The sequence below is a fragment of the Micromesistius poutassou genome, assembly GCF_964030765.1.
Source record: "Micromesistius poutassou genome assembly, chromosome: 15".
Lineage (NCBI taxonomy): Eukaryota > Metazoa > Chordata > Actinopteri > Gadiformes > Gadidae > Micromesistius > Micromesistius poutassou.
Window position 1 is genome coordinate 11,630,587 of NC_140285.1, and position 15,803 is coordinate 11,646,389.

General features: G+C 45.1%; 2 protein-coding genes across 2 annotated transcripts; one reads left to right on the forward strand and one right to left on the reverse strand.

The window, feature by feature from the left end:
- Positions 1 to 208: 208 nt before the first annotated feature.
- Positions 209 to 6,571, forward strand: LOC311359474 (prickle-like protein 2; the record flags this gene model as incomplete). Its single annotated transcript, XM_084479498.1, has 8 exons — positions 209 to 358; positions 1,706 to 1,819; positions 1,911 to 2,048; positions 2,389 to 2,592; positions 2,983 to 3,169; positions 4,401 to 4,555; positions 4,689 to 5,490; positions 5,610 to 6,571. The coding sequence occupies exons 1-8, from the start codon at positions 224 to 226 to the stop codon at positions 6,569 to 6,571; spliced, it is 2,697 nt and encodes an 898-aa protein (XP_084335624.1). The 5' UTR covers positions 209 to 223.
- Positions 6,572 to 8,002: 1,431 nt separating this feature from the next.
- Positions 8,003 to 14,864, reverse strand: LOC311359490 (uncharacterized protein). Its single transcript, XM_084479519.1, has 6 exons — positions 14,710 to 14,864; positions 13,358 to 13,458; positions 12,994 to 13,217; positions 11,819 to 11,874; positions 9,575 to 9,694; positions 8,003 to 8,461 (listed from the first exon to the last, which is right to left on the reverse strand). Exons 1-6 carry the CDS (start codon positions 14,746 to 14,748, stop codon positions 8,267 to 8,269), a joined length of 735 nt encoding a protein of 244 aa, XP_084335645.1. The 5' UTR covers positions 14,749 to 14,864; the 3' UTR covers positions 8,003 to 8,266.
- Between the last annotated feature and the right edge of the window lie 939 nt (positions 14,865 to 15,803).

Below are 15,803 nucleotides of genomic sequence, written 5' to 3' on the forward strand. Positions count from 1 at the left end.
GCTAATCTCCTCCCCTATCATTTGTTTCCTTTTAATGGCCCGCTTATTATCAGTGTATAATCGCTCTCCTATTCTCTCATGCTTGTTTAAAACGGTTCCACTTCCTGTTACCTCCACCCCCCCCCCCCCCCCCCCCCCACCACCCCCCCCACCACCCCCCTATAGACCTGCCGTAGTAGTGTGCTGCTGAGAGGGCCCAGGGGAGGAGCATGTTCTGACAGCGATGCCACTGGAGATGGAGAAGACACCCGTCACCAAGCTCATGTATGACTTCCAGAGGAACTCCACCTCGGACGACGACTCTGGCTGTGCTCTGGAGGAATACGCCTGGGCCCCACCTGGCCTCAGCCCAGAACAGGTGAGGCAGATCCACCAAAGCAGATATAAACCCACACCTTTCTCCTCCTTACAGCTTCTGTTCTCATCACACCCTTTACACGTCATGTTATTATTATCAAGAAAATATCTAGCATGTGGTAATGAAAATATGATTTATAATTATTATTTCCCTGAATGTTTGGTGCATTATTTTTTTTACCACAATGGATCCTCATGTATTCATCTATACTTTTTTGTTTTTTTTCATATCATCACACATTATTTAAGGACGTCAGTAAAGCTCTGAAGGGCTCAAAATGTCAGCGGCTTCCCAGGGAAAAAGAAGGCTTGAACTGAATCCTGTGTAATTTAAAAGTAAGTCTAGCAGTGTGTGGCAGCGGACCTCCCAGAGCTGCACTAATAGAGGAGAAGCATGCTTGATAATAGTCATTTCTCCAGTCAGCTGTCTTGACAGGATGCAGGGTCCCGGCCTCTCTCATGCCACAGGAGATACAACACAGTCAGAGCTGCCCCTTGTTTGACGTCCAATTTATATATAAAGATGATGCTAAAAAGAATTATAAATTATGGTAAAAATAATTGTAAAATATAATTATATTATTAATGAACAAAGCATATACATATGTATATGTATGTATATGTACATACATATACATACATGTATATATATACGCTTTCTTTAGTGTATATATATACATATATGTCTCTGTATATATATAGTCTGCAATAGATCTAAAATATATATATATATAACATAAACTTGCCTTGCAACCAGTTAAATATAAAGGTTTTCATTTCATTATAATTTTTAGCATGATATTTGTTACCATCTTCCTCCTCCGCCTCATCATCATTATCATCCTGACCATAAGTATAAATATCCTAAACGCAGTACTGCTGCAATAATATTGTTTAGATTTTACGTAATTACAATAAGTTGTGCTGTCTCATGTTGTTGTTCTTCCTGTCTCACACATGCAAGACAAGCAAAAGCTGCCACAGCATTCTGAATGTCATCTGTCAAAATATACAGTTCCTTTCCAGATTCTGGTTTCAAGGGCTGTGCTGATAAAAGCAGACCGAAAAACACAAAACTTGATGCGCATAAAGGCTGAACTTGGCCGGCCAAATCTAAGAACAGTGATGTCAAAACATTGGCATAGCAAATATTTTAATCAGCTAGGTACTTCATCCTTGGCTCAACAAACCTCTGGACAGATGTGCCAGTCTGTTACCATGGTTACAACATGACCCAGTAGAAAAAGCTATTTTACCATTAACTAACTTTTAACGTTAACTATTGACCAAACATAAGTGTGATTCTATTTTGGGTCATCAACTGCCTTGTGTTGTGTACTTGTTCCAGGTGCATCAGTATTACAGCTGCTTACCGGAGGACAAGGTCCCCTATGTTAACAGCCCAGGAGAGAAATATCGCATTAAACAACTTCTTCAGCAGTTGCCCCCACATGACAATGAGGTAAAAAAACAACCATGTTTTTGTAATGGATAAGTCTAGGCATTTGAATACAAATGAGATGGATTTTTTTATGTGTTTCTTCTCGGGTCAGGTGCGCTACTGCAACACTCTAGACGAGGAGGAGAAAAGAGAGCTGAAGCTCTTCAGTAACCAAAGGAAGATGGACAACCTGGGGAGGGGCAGTGTGCGTCCTTTCCCCCTTAATATCACCGGGGCCGGGTGTGAGCAGGTAGTGGTCTTACATTCTCCATGCTGTGTTTTAGTTTGTGCTTTCAATATAAATGCCCCAAACTATTTTCTAGTTTCTATATAATATATATTCTATATTTCTAGTTAGTATATAAAGTGCATGTCATTAGTATTATTAATATTACAGTATTGCCATAATAATTCCCTATTTGTGCAATTTAAGACATATAACAGTACCGCAGCAGCAGTACCGGCACCAAAAGTACTTCTTTTTGGCTCTATACCTTTCCTATCTTCTCTATCACTGTGTCATTTGAACACCATGCAGGCCTCTCTGACTACTGATAACGTTCTCCATTGCCCCTCTTTATCTTCTATAGTGCGGTGGGCAGATCAACGGAGGGGAAATCGTCGTGTTTGCTGCCCGGACTGGCCATGGGCAGTGCTGGCATCCCCAGTGCTTTGTGTGCAACATGTGTGAGGAGCTGCTGGTGGACCTCATATACTTCTACCAGGACGGAAAAATCTTCTGTGGCCGACACCACGCTGAGCGGCTGAAGCCCCGCTGCTGTGCTTGCGATGAGGTGCGCCCGCCCCCGCCGAAAACCTTCAAACGCTTCAGAGGCCATGAAACGGTTGATTTAGGTCAAAGAGCCTTTCAACTCGCTCTGAATTAATAATACCAAATACATACCTTTAAAGAGTAACGATGGCCGGTCTGAGCCCAGACGCGGCAGCAGCAGGATCGTTGGTGAAACGCTGATTGTATCAACCGCTGACGGGCTCACATTAGTACTAAAGAAGATGTCTCTTAATAGTCAATGTTTGGCTCCGTCTCTGGCTCAGTTCGTCTATTATCACGGCCACCTTCCATCCTGAAAGCCTTGTCGATGGATTTTAGCCGTCAGACGGATTTGCTATCTCTGCCTTTGAGTGAATCAGCGTTAATAAACTTTATATTGTACTTGATGCAGATCATCTTTGCTGACGAATGCACCGAAGCGGAGGGCCGGCACTGGCACATGAAGCACTTCTGCTGCTTTGAGTGCGAAGTCACGCTTGGCGGCCAGCGCTACATCATGAAGGACGGCCGCCCACACTGCTGCAACTGCTTCGAGTCCCTCTACGCCGAGTACTGCGACGCCTGTGGCGAGCACATAGGTGACCGCGCTAACCATCGGTGTTTGCCAACCATTGTTGGCCCAGACAGAACCCCAATTCTTTGGGGGTAGAAACTCCTTCCAACCACAATATCTTTACAAAGTGTTACATCTGTGGCTTCACCACATATGATTTTAACCCCTTATGTACATTGCAACATCAATCAATAAGTGGATTGATTGTGGCTGTTGCAGGCCTTTAATAACCCTGTCCAATCACTCACACAAGGCTAGGCAGACCTATTACTGAAGCTAGCAAGCTAGTCACGTATTTTGGGGGAGTGGATTAGGAGGGAGGCCTCGGGGGAGGAGTGGGACTTTCCAAGGTGCATATTTTCCAAATCAAGCCTTGGCCATGGCTTTGTCTCTCCATATTGTCTACCCTTAATTTAAATGCCATCAAACAATATCCATAGCTTATACGTCAGCATTCTCCCACAGCCTCCTCTGCATATCAGGCAACCCTTAAAAATGTCCACTGCCCTAGACATAATTAAGATCCTCTGAACTGCTGATACGGTACAAGGATGTAGAAATGCTCGTGAGAATGTCAAAAAACAAGGAAGAATACGGCGTGTGCTCACTGTGAAGGAAAGCTCCAGGGAGGACGTTAGGGAACACATTTAACAATGGGTAACATATGCACCCCCGGCCCTGTGCGCGACACAGCTGCAGAGAGGCGTAGTCTGCGCAGTGAGAGGTGGATGCTTATTATCCTCTCTGGCTTCAGTAACAGTGGAGGGTTCTGCTTGTTTCAGATGATGCCATGTTGCATCCAGATGGAAGCAAGGAAAGATGATTAGTTCCCCTAGCTCTGGATCGCATCCAATGAAATGTGTTGTGTTATTTTACCAACCGCATAATCAGGCATTTGAGTGTAACCGAACAAATATTATTTTCCCTCAGGGACATAAACCCAGGTAGCGCCAGAGCTCATTTATTCATGATATATTTGTATTTATTTATGTCACCAGAATAACCACACACACATATTTCCGATTAGTTTCATCTACAGACTAATTACACACCATCAAAGGTATGGTTCCAGTCTTGGTTCAGATTGCTGAAACCATGTGGAGTATACACAACCTTATTCAGTATATTATTTTTCAGATTTGATCAACCCTTCACCATGTAAAATAAAATAAAATCGGGATCTCATTGACTATATCATCCAACAGTTTCAATTCGTAGATCTGCATCTAAGTTGTGTTTTACGGCTTGGCTTGCAGGGATTGACCAAGGTCAGATGACCTATGATGGACAGCACTGGCACGCCACAGAAGAGTGCTTCTGCTGCGCCCGCTGTAAGCGCTCCCTGTTGGGCCGCCCCTTCCTCCCCAAGCAGGGCCAGATCTTCTGCTCACGCTCCTGTAGTGCCGGACAGGTAAGCCATCATGTACATTGAAAAAACGCAATGAATGCATAGTACACCGGGAATTACTCCCACCCATTCACGTTTTTTCACGTTGTTTAACCAATGACCCTAACATAGTGTTTTTTGTGTGTGAACCAATCAGGAACCGAATGAATCGGACTCTTCAGACTCGGCCTTCCAGAGCGCCCGGTCCCGGGAGTCCCGCCACAGCACCAAGGTTGGGAAAAAGGAACGTCGGAATGCGAGCCAGGAACGACGGAATGCAGAGGCCCGGCAGCCGGCCTCCGCGCCCATGCCCGACCGCATGTCTGCCGAGATAGACCCCCTCTCTGTTCAGATGGACCGCCTGAGCGTCTCCTCTGGGCCGACGCCCAGCAGGACCCCCAGCCGAACCCCGAGCCGCACGCCCAGCCGCGCCCCCAGCCTCAACCAGGTGTGGATGAGTAGGGATGAGGCCTACCCTTCTGCTGCCTATGAAAGCGCCAAGCGGGAACCCTCCCCCACTCCCACACCCATACAGATGCTGGGCCAATGTAATCCCAGACAGGGCTACAACCCCAACTCAAACCCTCACCCGCCCACCCAGAGCCCCGTCAACCCAGGGAAGAGGCCTGATTCCTGGGGTAAGGAACAAGGCAACACCAAGAGAACTCCGATGGCCGCCCTGAGAGGCCAATCCTTCAATGAAAACTGGATCCATCACAGCCAGGATGAGTTCCGGCCCACCAAGCTCCGCACCCAGATGAGCTTCAACGAGGTGTCCAGCCAGGGCCAGGGCATCTCAGACAAGAGGAGCATCAGCCTGCATGGCTTCCAGAGGGCGAACAGGCCCCCACTGATTCGGAGGAACCCCATCAATGGCATGAGTTTCCAAGAAACCCTCACTCCTCTTGAGCAGACTCCTCGCGGATCCATGGATTCCCTGATCACATCCAACGCCGCAGGTGAAGTATTATTTGATGTAGAACAAAGCACAGGAAAGAACAGACAGGTATCGGGAATGTTAGGACACACATCATCTGATGCAATATTTAATGCAGAATGTCACTTGTTTTCTCCACAGGCAACTCTCTGGACGGGGTCAGTAAGCGTCAGGAGCATCTGTCCAGGTTCTCTATGCCTGATCTGAGTAAGGACTCGGGCGTGAATGTATCTGAGAAGAGCCACATGGGCACTCTCAGCTCCTCCATGCAGTTCCACAGCACAGAGTCCCTCTCCTCCTCTCGCCTGTACGGGAACATGGATGCTGCACTGAGGGTGGGCTACCCCCTGCAGTACTGGGACCCTTCCCGGCCCCTGGCCTTCAACGCCAACGGTCACGCCGGTCTGATCGGCAGCAGCGGAAACATCCGCATGTCATCCATGAGCGAGAGAACCCCTCGTCGGCACCCTAACGGGCAGGAACCCGTAACCCAGCAACAGCAACCGCAACCGAGGAGCCGCAAGCACCGCCGCGGTAACCACGGTAACAGCCAGCACCGCAGCGGACGACACCACAAGCGCTCCCGTCGCTCCCGCTCTGACAACGCCCTGCACCTGGTGGCCGACCGGCCCGCCCACGTGGCGGAGCCGCCGCACCGCCGCGTGCAGGAGGACTACGACCGCTTCCCCACCGGCCACGCCGCCCGGGAGCTGCTGCTGGGCCTGGCGCCGGGCGCCTACAGGCAGCAGCAGCAGTACCGGCCCTGCCCCCGCACCACCTCCGACCTCACCCTGCAGAACGCGGGCTGGCAGCCGCAGGGCCCAGGCCCGGGCGGGCCGCTCTGGGCCGAGGGCTACCGAGAGGGAGCGGACCCCTGGTGCTCCAGCTGCTCCTCCAGCTCGGAGTCGGAGGAGGACGACGCCTACTTCCAGGGGGAGGCCATCCCGCGGCCCGTGCAGCTGCGCTACATCAACAACGAGGAGCTCCGGCACCGCTACAGCCCCTCCGGGATGCCGGGCCACCACGCGCCCCTGCACGGACCCCTCCACGGTCAGATGCACACCCGCCAAAGGAGAAAGAGCAAGAACTGTGCCATCTCCTAGATGTGAGGGAGAGGATACGGGGACTGGAGAGCGGGAGAAAGAAGGATGTGTGGGAGGGAGCAGGGAGTGGGATGTGTAAGAGAGATAGTGGACAGAGACTGCGTGTACAGTAAAATGGAGAGAAACTGAGCGTTGGAGCGGATGATGAAGAAAGGAAATGGCAGAATCCTGCTGTTTGTGATCTAACACAACTCATGTTTGTGTACACCTACAAAGTATGACGTTATCGCGAGAAGATGGGTCACACAGCAGACTCAAATCAAGGGACAGCTAAATAAGGATCTGTTTGATCGATAATCGTGCATATAGTCTGGTCTGGTCTCAAATAACTGGCTAATGTGTGTGTGTGTGTGTGTGTGTGTGTGTGTGTGTGTGTGTGTGTGTGTGTGTGTGTGTGTGTGTGTGTGTGTGTGTGTGTGTGTGTGTGTGTGTGTGTGTGAGAGTTTATACCAGAGTCCTTTTAACATGTCAAAAGGGGAGTTTTTTGTATCACTGTATAAACTGGGCAGTGTTGGCCAGCCTCTACTCACAGCCCAGTGCTCTGAACCCATTGGAGTAAACCTACCAAGAGGGGGGACACATTGAGATAGTGTGTTGGAATAGTGAATGCTGTGCGATAGGAATAGAGAAAAGCTGTGGGGTAGGTTCTGAGCTGTGGCTTAGTTTACCACAGTGGAATCCAAAAGCTGCTGGAAAAGTGTTGGCTCGCAGACCAAGTTATCACCTTATGTAAATAGTCTGTTACACCATGTGCTCTACATAGACCGCTCTCCATGCTTCACCAATGGCAGGTCCCTAGATAGGCCTCAACTCCTTGTTCTATCAGGCAACGTAACGTCAGGTACGGTCCTGTCTTCTTTTCTTCAACATACTTCTTTTTTTAATACTTATTATTTTTAGTTGGATAAATAAAGAACAAATTAATAGTGACAATAAATTAACGATACCTGTTTAATGTATATAAAGTAAACAAAAATAGAAATAAAAATGTCTTTCAAGTATTGGATGTAGTAATGTAAATGTTATGTACATATTGTCTTACATATTTATATATAAATATATTTTGTAACTTAAGAATCCTTATTTGTATAAGACAGGGTAGAGATAGGAGGATTTGCATGTACCTTTTAATGTTGTCGTCCTATATGGAAATAAAGTGTATTACAATGAATAACCAGAAGGGTGCCAGTCAATGTCCAAGCTTTCTGGTTGATGTGGTTGTTGTGGACAGCGGTTGGTAAAGTGATCGAAAGAACCATTTCAATGGCCACTGTCTACCCTCTCTTCACAAACTCCCTGCTCAGCTCAACTCACATGAAAATAAAATGGATCATCACATGTTGCGCAATACCATGGTTTCTAGCATAAGCATCTACCTTCTGATATTGAATAAACCATGTATGGTGAATGTGATTCACTAATACCATAAAGATATACAAAATGCCATTTTTGGTTCATCTTCTTTATAAAACACCAAGACACAAGTAAGATCTGGACATTTAACTGAGCTCTACAAAAGCGATATTAATTATTAAAACATTATTTACATGAATATATCCGAATCATTGACACTGCATGTGGGTCACAATATGCCAGCAGAAGGTTGAGCTTTATGAGTGCCTGTGACAGACAGCAGGAAATAACTAATTAATCTAAGACACACACACACACAATAAAACTGAGGAGCATGTGTGTTTATGTGTGCATCTCTGGGGGGGGCGCACTCAGGTCATACTGGGCTATAAACTGGTCCATGGCGGCGGCGCAGCGCAGGCCTATCTCCTTGAGATTCTCCTGCACAGAGAAGCGGATGGGAGGCACTAACGAGGGGTCCTTGGAGACCAGCTTCCGCACCACCATGCTAAACGTGCCACAGTCCCGTTGATAAACCTGGAGGAAAAAAACACACACACACACACACACACACACACACACACACACACACACACACACACACACACACGTTGGGCTTCTTTTGTTTTGCTCGGAAGCGGGCCTTTGAACTGCACAGCACTAGGGCTTGAGATAGCACGGATAGATTAGCATCCATTTCATCTTTTCTCACAGTGTCGGTTCATCACACGAGGACGACGTGCGTGATAAGATAAGATAAGATAAGATAATACTTTATTGTCAGTTCGCACGGAATCATCATTGTCCGTGTGCGTGTGCACGTGTGCCCGCTCGCGTGCACCGTGCACGCCAGCCTGTGCGCGGCGACCTGTATTGTCGGCTTTCTGAAAGAGCCTTCTTTCTGCTGTAACCATGGAGATAGGAAAATGAGACACCTTCTCTTAATTTGAAGTGGATTGAGAGAAACACTCACTCACACACTACGCACCAGGCCTCATGTGATGTGCCGTCACCTGGAAGCTTGCTTTTGAAGCACGTGTGTGAGAGCCACCACACCACCATTCAGTCGTGGTTTCTCAACTACATCCATGCTGTTGACATTTTTAATTTGGATGTTTATCAATATGTCTTAATATTCTACTTAACCTACTTTTAATTTTACTTAAATTTTAACCCATTTAAAATATGGACTCTGGTGTGAATAAAAGCCGTTCTCGTACTGCTCTGAAGCTACAGTAGTAGACCTTGTTATATCAACATCAATCCTGAATAAACTGGTGTAACAGTTCTGGTCCATAACCTTTGTGGCCAACATGTTAAGTTTAAATTTTATTTTTCGTTAAACGTTTTTGTTCATAGTTTTCTCTTCATCCTTCTTAGTTCAGATAAATTCATTGAAAACAATTGTCATATGGCTGGTGTGGTAAAAGCAAAGCAGTAAACAGATAAATTCAGACTGATCAAGAAGATGCAGGGACCTCCAAGTAGCATACTGCACCCCTCTAGCAAGTTAATTATTATTCCAGGCCAATGTGTATTATTAAAACCACAGAGCTTGTGTGTGTGTGTGTGTGTGTGTGTGTGTGTGTGTGTGTGTGTGTGTGTGTGTGTGTGTGTGTGTGTGTGTGTGTGTGTGTGTGTGTGTTGTACCTCCTCTATTTCTTTCCTCTTCTCTTGGATGGCTCTGCTCTTTGCCATGGTCGGGCTTACAGGTGATGGTTGCTCCACCGGTCTTATTTTTTCAGTCTGACTTTGGACTTTGTTATGGCCCTATGTAAAGTGCAAAATTAAAATGAATATAAATGAATGAATATAAGCAAATAGACTGAAGCAACACAACAATAATGACAAAGAGTGCTAATGGTACAATAGAATGACATTAGCAGAAGATGGTAGAATGATCTCATCAACTGTAATAGTGAGCCTGTGGCAATACTGTGAAGCTTCTATAGTGTGCTGTCTAAAAGGTCATTTATAGTCATTATAGTAATAATAATAACTTTATTTATATAGCAACTCTATAAAACTGCCATAATGATGTGTTTGTATATTAAAACAAGCGGATACAACAACAAACACAAAGAATGTAAAAAAGCATTTTGAAGGATACAAAAATTGTCCAAAAAATATTCTAACGACATCTTATCATTAAACTAGACTAAATATTAATAAATAATAAAATAATAATTAAGTAAAAAATGTCATGCAAAAATGCATGATGTATGGCAGCAAAAAGGATGACATCACATGAAGGACAGTATGTTAAAGTGTGTTTTCAGAAGGGATTTCAATGACATAGCCTAATGGTGGCTGGCACTGTGTTCCAAAGCTTAGGGGCCCTAACGGAAAACACCCGCTCATCTTTCGATGTTAGCCTAAATTGTGGAACAGTTTGCTCTACCTAAGGACCTAAAGGCTTTGTCCTGGCTCAAAGGGATTGAACAGGTCCAAACCGTAGCTTGGGGCCATACCTCGGTGGGGTTTCAAAGTAATTAGTAGAATCCTAGAATTAATTCTTTACTTAATGGGAAGCCAAGGGAGGGCAGCAAAGAATGGGGTAATGTGCTGTTGTCAATTGCAGCCAGTGAGAAGGCTAGCTGCTGCATTCTGGACTAACTGAAAGGGGGATTGGGCATTTTGGCTGAAGCCGGCAAGACGCAAGTTGCAGTAGTCTGGTCGAGAAAAGACCAAGGCACGCATCACCTTCTGTAGATCAGTGTGAGGAAAGAAGGGGTTAGCTTTGGAGATAGTTCTGATCTGTAAAAAACATGACTGGACTCCTTTTTATATACTGTATGTGGCTTGAATGTTAGGTCTGGGTCAAAAGTCACAGCAAGGTTTCGTACAGTCGGGAGATTATTGGCCAACAGAAAGCCATGGCTTGTGCCATGGCTTCATAATAATATGTTGTTCATAAGAACAACATATTAACCATTGGCTTTCAGATTGAGCTGGAGGAAATGTTGTAACTTTTAGAATTTAATGTCATTATTGCAGTCTGCTAGGGCAGCTAGGCCATTAGGTTCACCCAGTCTCAATGGGAGGTATAACTGTGTGTCAGCTGCTTAGCTGCTTTCTGAATGATGTGTCCAAGAGGCAGCATGTAGATAGATAATAATGGTGGAGCCAGAACAGAACCTTGGGCCCCACCACACATAAAAAGGGTCACGGAGGACGAGGCCTTCCAAAGAGATGCTTAGTATGCTCTATCTGAAAGGTAGGCCTACATTATGTCATGATAATGATGTTATTTTTCATTTTGACACAGCATTTTTCCCTTTCAGTTCACTAAAAAACATAAACAGTCTGAATCGTACACAGTGCACAAACTGTTGAAAACCCATACAGCACCAGAATGCTGAAAGCCCGAAGGTTTTCTGAAGCAGCATAACACTGTTGTGTACAAATGTGCATGGTTAAATATAAATCCATTCCTGGCCTATGCTCATTTTCATGTGACTCTGAGGTCTGAGGTGAAAACTGCTGATCCTGCATGATTCACTGCCTTTATTAAACTACAAAGGTGCATGGCACAGCCCTGAACCACCTGTGTCTTCCAATGTATGAGACAACTCACACCCTAATCAATTTCCTTTCTTAAACCTGCAACCAGTGATCTCATTCAGCTTCAAGGCCTCTCCCTTTATCCTCCCTCTATTCTACACTAATGTCGAGTGACAATAACGTTGATGAATAGCTGTGTAGTCAACGAATGGGGGAGAGCTTAAAGCAGGTGAAACATGATTAATTACAAAAATCATCTAAATGGTAATTTTAAAGGTAATCTTGTTTTGTATTGTGTACTACATGGTACACACCGTGTCTCTCCAATCGGTTCCACTCTCATTACAACAAAGAGCAATTAAAAATACAAGCATCGGATGTTGTACTCACTGCTTTATCTTTCTCATTGCTGGGAAGGGTCCGAGAAGTTAAAGATCCTGAGGTGGCTGGGAAAAAAAAAACCTGTTTCATTATCCCAGCAACATGATTCAAATTGACAACAGCAAGGCGGAAGCTGAACAAACACAATTTTATTAGACGGATCGATTTTGTCTCGTGTTGCTTGACTATCTATAACTGTGTCTTAAGGCCACCATTAGGATGTGACTGCACCTCATCTAACTGAATGTCATCGACCTCTGGCTTAAAGGGATGGTTATTATTTGCAGCCAGCAGGTTCTCAAATCAATGTTTCTTTGAGCAGAATGCGTTAGGTGTATTTGAGAAATCTGCCTCGCAACATTGGACTGCAGTGTTCCGATGTGAAGCAAAGGCTTTGTTATGGCTCATTTATACCGTTGGCTGCCTTCCCTCTCTCACTCTCTCACACAGGTATAGTCACTCACACACACACACACACACACACACACACACACAAACACAAATGCACACACAAACCATGGATGAGTCACCATCATCACACCATCTCTCAGGCAAACCGAGAAACCTGTTCCTCACACACACACACACACACACACACACACACACACACACACACACACACACACACACACACACACACACACACACACACACACACACACACACACACACACACACACACACACGCATACACCTCCACAGTGCTGCAGTATGCGCAGAAATACAGTGGAGTGTGAGGGAAGAAGAAAAAGCATGCCAATACCACCGGAGATAAAAAAACTAAATTAATCTCTTCTCCTGCAATAAGGATGGGCACCCGGTCTTAGACCAAGAATCAATAAATAATTAATACATGCAACATTTTTCTGATGAAGCACAAAGCTAAAAGAAGGGTTGGCACCTCTTGTCTGCATCACTTTTTTTTTTTTCAAATCTGTTTTTTGTGACACAATATAGAGTTAGGTCTGTTATAGGTATGATGAGTATTGTGTCATTTGCCACAAATGAAACCATGGCCCAATCCACAAACGTCAGGAATTATCCAAATGAGGTAACATTGACGTGACATCATTTGAAAACATTTGGTACCCAATGATAGTCCACACTGCCACTTGGTGGTGGTAGTGTGTACATGCATGTGTTTTGCACTTCTTGTGACTGTTTAAATATATAACCAATCTTACCAGGTTTTTCAAAAGGCGGTGAACTGACTCGATGTATGGGGTTCTTTGTCACGTCCTGTCCTTCTGCAAACAGTTTTTTCATCTTCTCCTTTTCTACCTTCCTCCATTCAGCATGGCTTATTTGCTTTTTTGTCCCTGTTCTCTGACGAGATTTGGAGCCAAAGGGGAGTGTCCCCCGGGCTCCTAGTGGATTGGATGTAGGCTTCCGAAAAGAATGCTCAGTCCTTAAAACAAGACAGAGAAAAAAAGGTCAGAGAATATGAACCATAAGAACACCCTACTTGGCTCCGTTCCCCAAATCATCACCCCCAGCATAAAACCACAAGCACTCCATAGACTGAAACGCTTTTTATATTAAACTTACCTTCGCCTGAATGGACTTCCAGCACTCGAATTGTATGCCCTTGACATCCTTGCACTGTGTGTCATGGTCGGACTGGACCTGATCACGGGTCGCGTCAGAACCTGGAGCAACAGGTGAAAGAAGTGAAGAGTGAAGAAAGCGCACACTGAGATAGATTCCATTGGGAGCAAGGTATTAGCAAAGTCAAATTAGCAAAGTATCTGAAAGCTTATCCAGAAAGAAAGTGTTTAATCCTATCCAAAGATGTCTCAGTATTTGCTTTGCCACAACACTGGGAGTAAAAACATAACAAATAACCGAAGTGGGATCAACCTCAAAGGTTATGGGGCTATGTGTCAATTCACCTCGATCCTGGCATGAGCAGATCTCTTAAAGATCCCATGGCATGCTACTTTATGAATGCTGTTATATAGGTGTTAGTGGGCCCCAAATACAGTACTTGAAGACGTTCAAGAAATTCAGCCTTGGTACAGAATTACAGCCCACAGCACACACGGCTTTTGGCTGTGTTCTGTAACGCTCCGGGTGCTCCGGCGTGAGTCCTGGAGCTCTATATCTAAATAATATCATATTATACATAGATATCTATGTCATATAATATTTATTATCACAGCCAAAAGCTGTGAATGCCTCCAGACGATATCATGAATCTCAAACGACTGGGTCGGGTTCTCCGACGTCTCTGGTTCTTCCACTTCAACATCAATCAGAAGTAGACTGAACCGCGAGGCGGTGGTGCCTCGGCAGCGGGCAGCGGGCAGCGGGGCTGCGGCGGGAGACAATCGCGGGCAGCAATCTCTTTCTCCTCCATGTCGCGGTTCGTGTACTTCAGGGAGTCAAAGCCAAAGTTCCTTTCCCCCAATTCCTTCTCAACCATGGCTGAGATAACCCCCACTACGAGTCTCGTAGTGGAAATACCGGAGACGTCAGAGAACCCGACGCAGTCTAGTCTTTTCCCCAAATGCAAGCTTTACGCAAACTTGCCTTATTGTGTTGCGTGTTATGCGCCATAACACCAACAGCAGAACGGTTATCCAAATAACAAAGTGTACAACACTTGCGTTACAGTGTGTGTATTCACACACACACACACACACACACACACACACACACACACACACACACACACACACACACACACACACACACACATGCCATGGGACCTTTAAACCACACCACACGCACACGCACACGCATACACACACGATAGTAGCCCGAACACTTTCAGACAGGGAAAAAACTATCCGTTTCTGATTGTTTTTCCCCCATGAAGCCAGTGCTAGCAAGTGATAAGGATTTTAAGATTCAATGACAAACTGCTAGCAGGTAATCAACCAAAAACAAAAGCATACTTTCTTCTGCTGCGTCTCATGCCGTCTTCCGTGTTCCATGTCAGTTTCGATTCAATGCTCCTGACTGCGCAGGCGTGTGTTGAACAATGATTCTAAACGCGTCTTCTTCCCAGGCTGTCCGACGTGAGACCCCCCTCCGGGAGGCTACTACCGATGGAGGGATATCAGTTTCCATTACATATATTGTATATTCCTTTTGTCAATTTGCTCATAAAACTCCACATTTACTCTATTTGTTGTTGTTGTTGTTGTTGTTGTTGTTGTTGTTGTTGTTTTTGTTCTTGTCATGTTCTTATTCTTCTCGCTCCGGGAAATGTTAACGGGTGTACACAGCTCATGGGAAGTTAGAGACCGGATATTACGTTTGGTAGACCGGGATAACGCTAAAATTCTGGATGCTCCCTAAACCTGATATAAATGGCAGGGACGTGCCTTGAAGCCGTTGTCAATTTGACATTGTGCAGTGCGCCTCCAGACAAAATATAATCTAACATTATCAGACGACTTTTTATCGTGTCTTGGTTTAAGACCTGCGACGGGGACCTCGAGTACGATCATTAATCAATTTAAGTCATCAATTTATCGTTTTTTCTGTCATCAGGTGTGTGTGTGTGTGTGTGTGTGTGTGTGTGTGTGTGTGTGTGTGTGTGTGTGTGTGTGTGTGTGTGTGTGTGTGTATGGATTATTATATATGGATTTTGATTCAGAAGAGGCATCAAATACTTATATAATAAGCTACATAATACATCTGAACACCTGTATAGGTAACTAGGCCTACTATAACCTTATTTCAGATCTTTCTCCACCCCTTTTCTCTGTCTCCACCCTCCACCCATCCCCCTTTTTGCATGAAGGAAGAGAGAGGGAGGTAGACAGAGAGAAAGACAATTTCCCTGTTAAGGAAGTAATATTGGAACCAGACACTGTTGAGATACCATGGAAAGGTGTAGTCCTATATATTTCCCATATGACCTCATAGATAGCTAAATCAACAACCAAGCCTCCAATCTGAAGGTAAAACAGCCTGCAACAGACAGGCAATACTCAAGCTACTATTGTTTTTTAGAACCTGTTTGAGCAGTTTCTGTATAGTT

Excerpts from the sequence above, each read along its gene's own strand:
- LOC311359490 (XM_084479519.1), bottom strand. The coding sequence starts at position 14,748 with ATGGAACACGGAAGACGGCATGAGACGCAGCAGAAGAAA. Across the intron at positions 13,459-14,709 it reads ATGAGACGCAGCAGAAGAAA|GTTCTGACGCGACCCGTGAT; the intron begins GTATGCTTTTGT and ends CTGTTGCTCCAG. Across the intron at positions 8,462-9,574 it reads AGAGGAAAGAAATAGAGGAG|GTTTATCAACGGGACTGTGG; the intron begins GTACAACACACA and ends TTTTTCCTCCAG.